General features: G+C 35.9%; 1 protein-coding gene across 1 annotated transcript in view; it reads left to right on the top strand.

Moving 5' to 3' along the window:
- Positions 1-3,943: 3,943 nt before the first annotated feature.
- The window catches only part of LOC107561393 (GDNF family receptor alpha-2-like), a 13,104-nt gene continuing 7,839 nt past the window's right edge, over positions 3,944-9,208 (top strand). Inside the window, exons 1-4 of the mRNA XM_016245836.1 lie at positions 3,944-4,002; positions 4,803-4,912; positions 6,736-6,876; positions 7,093-7,280. Coding sequence (XP_016101322.1) covers positions 3,944-4,002; positions 4,803-4,912; positions 6,736-6,876; positions 7,093-7,280 — 498 coding nt within the window. The remainder of the gene's footprint in view (positions 4,003-4,802; positions 4,913-6,735; positions 6,877-7,092; positions 7,281-9,208) is intronic.

The raw sequence follows: 9,208 nt of genomic DNA, 5'->3' as shown, positions 1-9,208 counted from the left end.
CACTCATATGTATTGTTATGCCTGACTTGAATAACTTGCCGAGACTCTGTCATTCATTTTGTCCTCTGTAAAGGGCATTTCATTTGTAATCTTAGTGTATCTTAAAGAGGATATCCTCGACTTTTCAGAGACACCATATGTCCTATAGTTAGATACAAAAAAGAAAAGAAAAGAGACAGCGTAATGCAACATTTTATGGAAAGAGAAACATCAGGTATTTTTATTTTTTTTTATTTTATTTTTTATTTTTTATCAAACAACATTTAGTGTGTGTTTTTTTTAATTAGGTATTAGATATTAGAAATTAGATATTATTTTTCAAAAAATACATGTTTGATGTCTTCTTTAAATTATTATAATATATATTTTCATGCTCACAAGTAAATGTGAAGGAACATTTTTTTTATTTTGCTGGATATGTAATTTAACAAAGACTGGTGAGGAAGTGCTAAATTAAGTAAGCGACAGTTTATTTAAATTAGTGAAATTAGTGACTGATCCATCTCTATGGCACATTATACATGGGCCAACTGCAATGTTGTAATGGGACCACAGATCTATAATGACTGGATTGTTTATTGCATTCTGCCGTCATGCGGTGAAGCCATCAGAAGTGTTCGAGTGGCCATCTTACTATTCCCTACCGGCAGAGAGAATCATTGACTGACAGCCAAAACACTGATTTAAAATCACCTGATTTGAAGCGTATCAGGAATCACAGGATTAGTTTTTAATATACATGTATGTAAATTAATTTTACTTCAGATGTTATCTGCAATGTTTGTGGTCTTTTTGGGCAGGATAAGAGATATATTGAAATTGTTAAGGTGGGTGTATCTGCTGTGCACTGCCGACACAGGTAACTGATACAACACAAAATATATTTCTTTATGTACGGAATTATGCAGGAAATATTAAACATGAACATATATCTGGATTTAGTATCAGACATTGAATTGAATATACAATGTATAATACAATACAAAGCCTCTGTTACTATATTGTTCTATGTTGTATTGAAATTCAAAGCTTACCAGGCATCATCGTGGAAATAAAGCTTCATATCTTAAAGTCCGTACCATATTTAGTCAGCGTTATTTCTCTGAATAAGTTATGATGTGTATATGTTTAATGTCCTGATTGAGCAACATCTGTTTCAGGCTCTTAAAGATTGTGCAAATTCTTTGGCATTTTACTAGCATTACCGTTTCCATAGGAGTAAAATGCTATGTATATATGTTGAATTAAATATTAATTTAATCAGCATTTAAATCATTATCTGCTTCAAAATGAATGCTGTTGAATAAGTCATTGTTGAAACTTTTGCAGTTAGCCTACAGTACGAATAAAAACACTAAAAACACTAACAAAATTACATAAACCGTGAATAACTGTACAAGGCAAATTAATTTATATGTGTATACAAAGCATAAATCTCTATTCATAATTGAGAATTAGCACTTTGTCATTTGTAATATGTTGAGGATTTCATCCATCAAATGTTTATCATGTTCATCTGATGTATGCTACTGTAACTTTTTAATAAGCATGAGGAAAAAAACAGTGTGTTTAAAAAACAGTGCTTCTCTTTTATTTAAAGACTCCAAGTCCAAAGATCCCAAATGAAAATATGCACAATATGGACTTATTATTAGAGCACAGTCAGGTCACAGTCAAACCTAAACATACCCATTTTATAACAAATATAAAAATGTATAAAACATAGACTGAAATATGCAGAAAAAATACAATTTTAGTAACAATAAAGCATTACAAAAATATATTTTGAGTCGCTAATCCCAATCCTACCTCTAAACCTTACCATAATCTTTTCTTAAAATTTGTACAGTATGAAGAAAAATGTCTCCGATTACTCAACTTAACTGTAGTTCCCTGAGAGAAGGGAATGAGACATTACATATGGGGAAACCCCTTTCCTTTGAAATGCTGAAGCCTGATTGAATCACTATATTGCTCTGCAATAGCCATTGGCGTTCGAGCATTCACCTGATTCGCGGGCTCAGCCACTATATAGGTAATGTTGGGTGCCAATTTACCTCAGAAACTTTCACCTGAGCGAGAGTCGTTGAGGCTCTGAGTGAGCTTTTCACAAGGCAGTTTACATAATGTCTCGTTCCCTTCTCTCAGGGAGTAACTGGAGACGTTCCCTTCGAATCAGTCTCTCATCATTATGTGTGGGGAACGTATAAAACCGTGTGAAAAATGCTGGTCCCAGCTCGAACAGAGCCAATACAGTAGACTAGGCACATGCAGTAGCAAGCAAAGCATAGCGACGCTCTCGCCCTGCCTCCCTTAGGTCGGGTACCAAACCTAGTTGAAACACCCAGATGCAAGCTTGGCAGAGAGCCAAGGCAGTGCCAACACCTCTGGCGCACTCCCTGTATACAGTCAAGCAACACTGGACTAGTGTGATATAGGAAGTGAAAAAAAGGTACAAACAAAGGTACAAAGGTGCTCACATACTGCCAGCCTGTATGAGCGGGCACACATAAATTGAAACAAAATTTAGAATTATGGTATATTTTTTGCTGTTTTTTTTTTTTTTTTAGTTGGCTTTTACCCATGGCTGTATGAGAATTTCACAACATTCTCTTAGGTCGTGGGATGCACCAGAGTTAAACGCCTAACGTGCCTGGGAGGGGCGTGTCTTCAAGCGCCTTAGTTGTCCAATGGCTGTTCAGCCTTCTCCTCCTGCACAGACAGGACGTGCAGTGCAAAAGAGGGAATAGCCAGGTTGTAAAATCTCACAAAAGTGTTCTGAGATGACGAGCCCGCTGTGAGACAGATTTCCTGAATAGACATACGCTGTTTTAATAAGATTAGATTGAAAAATAAGATTTTGACAGGATCCTGAGAAAAGTAATATTTAATTTTTATAACTTTGTGTTTTTGTTTGTTTGTGCTTTTTGATTCCCATATTTTTCAAATTAAAATCGTTTTAAAATCTTCTACATACACTATTGTTCAAAGATGTTTTAATGCTTTTAAAGAAGTTTCTTGTGCTCTCCAAGGCTGCATTTATTTGATCAAAAATACAGTAAAAACAGTAATATTGTGAAATATTATTACATTTTAAATAATCTTTTTTCTATTTTAATATATTTTAAATGTAATTTGTTCCTGTTATGCAAAGCTGAATTTTCAGCATCATTACTCCAGTCCTCAGTGATCACATGATCCTTCAGAATCCATTCTAATATGCTGATTTGCTGCTCAAGAAATATTTCTTATTAATATCAGTGCCGAAAACAGTTGTGCTTTTTATGTAAACTGTGGTACATTATTTCAGGCTGCTTTGATGAATAGAATGTTCAAAAGAACAACATCTATTTGAAATAAGAGGGAATGTTTTTACTGTCAATTTTGATCCGTTTTATAATTCCTTGATGAATAAAAGTTACATTTTTTTTAAACGTTTGAACGGTAATGTATGAATAAAATGTGTAAAGATTTCTTATACAGTATATAGCTTATACAATGTCCCATTTTGTGCAGTCTTTGCGTGTACTTATTGGACACTGGTGATTATGTATGTATGATTGTATAGCTTACTTCTTATTTGTAAAACTGACGGTGTTACAGCTGACCCCATGTGACATCCTTCTGCAGTCTCCTCTAGTTGCACTATGCTAGCAAGGTCTTATAGTCCAGCTCTGTTAAGAATGGAGCTATGATGTACTTGGAAATCGAAATAATTGAGTAATATCTTTGAACTGTTAGTGCCATAATTTGGGAGCACTTCAGTTAGCTCTTTTAGAACGGTCCACTTTGGATTGCAGTCTCATCAGCATGCGTCGCTCCTTGATTGCTGATTTTACATTCCTTGCCGCCTTATCTAGAGATAAAGCTCGGGGTGAAAATACAGTACAAAAAGCATCAGAAGAACATTCATTTCCATGTCAATAAAGCAGAGTAGAAAAGGATGACCTTTTCGGCCAGGGCCCATGAGAGCGATGCAAATACCATTCTTTGTTCTGGGAGGTAAACACCCAGTAGGCAACCCCCGTGGACCCAACAGCAAGAACGGTTCAGTTAATATTCACACCGTAGCTGAGTTGGTGAGTCAGGGGTCCATACTGCCGTGTAGGATGATTCACTATTAATCAAGGTCTTGCAGGAAGGCAGTGAGCCTGAGATCTCCATCTCGCTGGCGTTATTTGAGGGAAGGCTGCGCGGGACTATTATTCAGAGTTTATGTGTGTGTGTAAAGTGCTAGAGGAGAGAGTTCATACTCAAGAATAAGTACTAATGTGACCCCCCTGCCCACCTCAGGTCTAGTGCTTGGAGAAATCTATTTCTGAATGCACGTAACCCCCTAGGAAGAGGCTGTTTGAGGCAGATTGCTTGACTTGGAGAAATACCACATGGAGTTGAGCAGAAAATGGCCTTGAATTGGAACCCCACTAGACACTAGTTAGGACTGACAGAATGCATCTCATATTGAACATTCACTGCTCCGTATTGTTTCGGTCTTGGATATTAGAGCATTGATGATTGCAGATGCAGCTGTGGCGATAAATAACTCTGAGAATAAACCTTCCCTTATAGCTTGATCCAAAAGCGTGTGACTATTGCAGCACATTACAGAGAAGGTGCAGACTGTGGTAATTTGAGTATATGAAAATCCATCCTTTCTTCAGCGTCATGTACTGTAATCATGCTTTGTAAATATAGAAAGACTAGTAGCTTATTCAAGTGTGCATCTAAATCCTATTCTGTCGAATGTACTACAAATGTTTCAGACCTCTTAAATTCTATAATTTGTTATGTTTTTGGTCTAGATCCAGGCTGGCAGACTTCCACATGAATTGCCAGACAACACCGCATTCAATAACAAGCTGTCCTAATGATAACTACCACGGTTGTCTGGTGTCCTACGTTGGACTCATTGGTGAGTGATTATGGGAAAAATCTGCTGCACGGAAATAATAAGAATTTGGAATTGCATTTTAATGGACTGACTGTTTGGAACATGTATGTTGCCTTCTTTAGCTGTTTTAACTAGTGAGGCACTAGGAATTTTACTTTTAAGAAAGATTATAAAGATCAGGAGAACAGATGAAGGCAAGGGGTATTCAAATGTTTTGAAGCCCAGGACACCAAATATAGCAACCCCCTTGGGGTCCCTTTTCCTAAAATATAAATGCAACTATATATAAATGTATGCATGATACAGTTTTATTTTATACATAAATATGCATACATAAATAAATATTTTAGTTACATGATTTCTGACCAGTTTTTAGAAAAAAGGAAAATATTATCAAACAAGGTGAATGTAAATGTAGAAGCATATTTTAACAGTTTTGCTTAATAAATCATATTCGACATTGTCTTGACCTGACATAGTAGTAGACTTTTTAATCAAAAGTATCAAAATGACCTTAAAATCAAACATTGAAATTTATAAATGTTTCCATGAGTGCAAAGGACCAACCCGGAGCTAAATATTATATTAGTACTAGCTATTTTACAAAGTAACAGAAGAAGTTGCACCAAAATGCAATAAAGTTTGTTTGGATACACAAATATATTATTTGTCCTGAGCAATGTTCCCTCTATTTTTTTTCTTGCTGAGCAAAAACTTTCTCTAATGGGCAGACATTTCGGCCACCTGAGCAAAAACATTCTTTATATATAAAGATGACCAAAGTATACCAGACCTGTACAGCGCGCACACAAAAAAGTGTGTAACTTTTAATGTGCTATTTATATTTGATTTTACCCTTGATGTAACTAAATGATGCACATTTTTGGTTACCTGAGAAAACATTTTTTACAGTGCTGAGTTACTTACCAAGAAATTATATTAATTAATTAATAATTTTTTTTAAAATCTCACACAGAACAGTTAAATTCTTTATTATAGTATATATATTTTAAAAAAATGTGAACCTGAATTCTTTTACAGTTATCTAAAACATATCCATGTAGAGTTTGCACACTACTACACCTGTGTGTGACTGTAAATGTTCTGTGCCCATCATCCGCTATTTACACCACTTAATCAAAACACTCTTCTTTAAAACATGATGACGTCTTATTTCACATGTCATTATGTTTGCGTTGGCTCTCGTGTTAAGCTATTTCATCTGCAGCCATTAAAGAATTTCAGTTTCTACAGCGACTGATTCTGCGCACATGATTCTCTTTCTATGAAACCTGTTAACCGCATACACTGGTCCCAAATCTATAGCGACACCAACTCTATAGCGTTTTGCCCGAGCATTGCAATTATTTTGCATTTACTAGAATTCAACCTTTGCCCAACTAATTTTTGCATCTGTCCTGTGCGCGGCATATTATTTATTATGCACGGTCGCAACATAAGACGTGTGCGGCTGCGTATGTGCGCAGCTTAGAGGGAACATTGGGCCTAAGGCACAAATGTATTATTTTGAAATGTTTTTTTTGGGGTAACTTTCGTAAAACAATCTGAAATAATTACTACTTCAACTGTGTAAATTAGGCCTGAAAACCATCAGAGAAACTTTACATTGCATCCCTTTAGCCTTTTACCTAAAATGAATCCTGGAGGGTTAAAAATCTGGGGTAGTGCTGTGAACAAATGGATCTCTAGAAGAAAGCAGACCAACAACCTCTGGCCATTATACTCAGCCAAACAGCACATTATACTGCAGACAGCAAGATCTATAAACCAACATGTTCCCACCTAATTCATATTTATGAGAATCTCTACCCTTGGCCTTACAGGATCAGATGTGACTCCAAACTATGTGGATGCGAGCCACACCAACATCACCATTTCCCCTTGGTGTGGCTGTCGAGGCAGTGGAAATCACGAAGCTGAGTGCGAGGCCTTCCTCCGAGACTTCAGAGAGAACACTTGCCTGAGTGAGTGGAGATGAAACCTCTTGTAACCTCACGGCTCACCGCCTGAACAGCCATCCTTATGGGCTTAACCTGAATAGCACATTATTGAGAAATGCTATGTCTTACGGACATGTGATCTCTTTTGCTGAGGGTCTGTTTTTTCCCACATGAAATCTTTATGGCTTTTTCATGCATGTGTTTTTATTTGCATATGTGTGCATGTGTTTCGGTGTGCAGGAAACGCTATCCAGGCATTCGGTTATGGCACGGATGCGGGTCTAGTTCCCATCACTGAGTCTCAGTCAGCAGTCCCATCAGTACAGACCAATCTGCAACCAGCTATCATCACCAAACATGTCATCAACTCAAATGATGTCAAGCAAATAGACAGTGCATGTGTTTTCTCCACATGCGCCAACCTTCAGGTAGGTCTGAAAATTTGTGTTGTTCATTGCATTGTGTTACATTATTACCCAGTGAATCCAAGGCAAAAAAATGAAGGAATTTAAAGATGAAGTGTGCCGTTTTTTCAATATTAAAATACTTTTTCCTATTTAGCCTACATTCTCGGAAAAAAGGTACAAAACTGTCACTAAGGCAGTAACCTTTCAAAAGGTACTAATATGTATACTTTAGGTACTAAGATGTACCATTTAGGGGTAAATAGGCAGTGTTGGGGAAAGTTACTTTTAAAAGTAATGCATTACAATACTGCTTTACTTCGTAAAAACATACTTTTTATGGAAAGTAATGCATTATGTTACTTTTGCGTTACTTTTTGTCACGTGAGCTGAGCTTGCTTATTTACTTTCAATAATAAAAAAAACCCAAAGTTATATTCTTGGCAACTGTAAAGGCCCTTTCACACCAAAAGTTAAATTAATAAGCCTCAGCCTGTCTCTGCACCTCCAATTTATCAACATGGGGACAGGACAGCTGTTAGTGAATAAATGGGAAAACAAAGTAACTTGTGTTACTTATTTGAAAAAGAAACTCAGATATTTTCTTGTAAATTTAAAAGTAATGCATTACTTTAATTGTTACTTGGAAAAAAGTAATCTGATTACGTTAACTTGTGTTACTTGTAATGTGTTACCACAAACACTGTAAAAAAGGTACAAACATATTCCTTTAGCTTTTGAACGTTAGGACACCTCCCCAGTGACAGCTTTGTACCTTTTTTTTCTTTTTTTTTCCTGAAAGTGCAGTATGCAGTGACAATTATAAGTAAGTTATGTGCAGGTTGATTTCACTAGAAAAGTGTAAACACTGACATGCTGAGGTGTTTTCAAAGCATCGTTTGTTTGAGAATTCCAACCAACCTGACACAGCAACAGCTCAACCAGTAGTGTAATTTTCATTTTTTTCTCGGGTTAAAGGTTTGACATATTGCATTAGTTATATTTCACTGAAATGCTTGTATTGGATTATTTTACTCTACCCAATTTATGTTCTACCAATGATAAAACTCTGGTAGATGATAAGAGTCTGTACAGATATGTTCTGTATGAAAAGGACCAGGAAGGAGAAGAGTAGCATAGGAACAAGATTTTAAATAGAAATTATTATTTAATTTTCAAATAGAAGATGATAAAACGATTTTATGAAAACAGACTGTGTTTATGATTAGTACTATACAGTGATTTTCAAGTATTGCATTCCTTTCAAAATGTATTTTAGGTGTGGGAGTGGCATAGTTTTAGTTATGGTGTTTGGGCTACACTGAAAAAAGCTTAGTGTAGAAACAATTTATACTTATAAATTCCTAGTAAATATCACAAATAACTACAAAGAAATGGCAAGTAACAATTTAATTCAATGCTAAATTTTTAAGTAGACAAAGTATTTTCTTTTATATACACGTTTCTTTTTTTTTTTACAGTGTAGGGGTTAATTCTGATAAATTAGGACACTTTTTGCCAATGAGATGACTCCAATGACTCAGTTATTCTAAATTTACCTCTACAGTTTAATTGTCATCAGACTAGTTTTGATTGTTCAGTGGGTTGGTTTGGTTACACAGATCTAACAACCCTTATGCTAGTGCCACAGAAATTGCACAGTTCACTTTTAAAGTCATAAAACACATTACACTTTTTTTTTTGGTCAGTGTAGTGGGAAATAGTGCTGGTATTTCTGTAAGCCTACACTCAGTTTGGATAGTCCTGTATATGCCATACTAGCATCAAAATCGCCCTGAATGTCAGGATCAGTGCTAAAACCTATATCGCTGCTTTGTGCATGTACAAAAGCAAAACACACACATGCCATTAAACCGTGCTTAAATCTAGGCCAAACCTTGAGGACACCAACTATTACAATCATTAAAATAACTGAGGGAAGCAGAATACCT

The sequence above is a fragment of the Sinocyclocheilus grahami genome, unplaced genomic scaffold, assembly GCF_001515645.1.
Source record: "Sinocyclocheilus grahami isolate Dianchi unplaced genomic scaffold, SAMN03320097.WGS_v1.1 scaffold770.1, whole genome shotgun sequence".
NCBI lineage: Eukaryota > Metazoa > Chordata > Actinopteri > Cypriniformes > Cyprinidae > Sinocyclocheilus > Sinocyclocheilus grahami.
The sequence above is the reverse complement of the archived record's forward strand: the minus strand, read 5'-3'. Positions and strand labels throughout refer to the sequence as shown.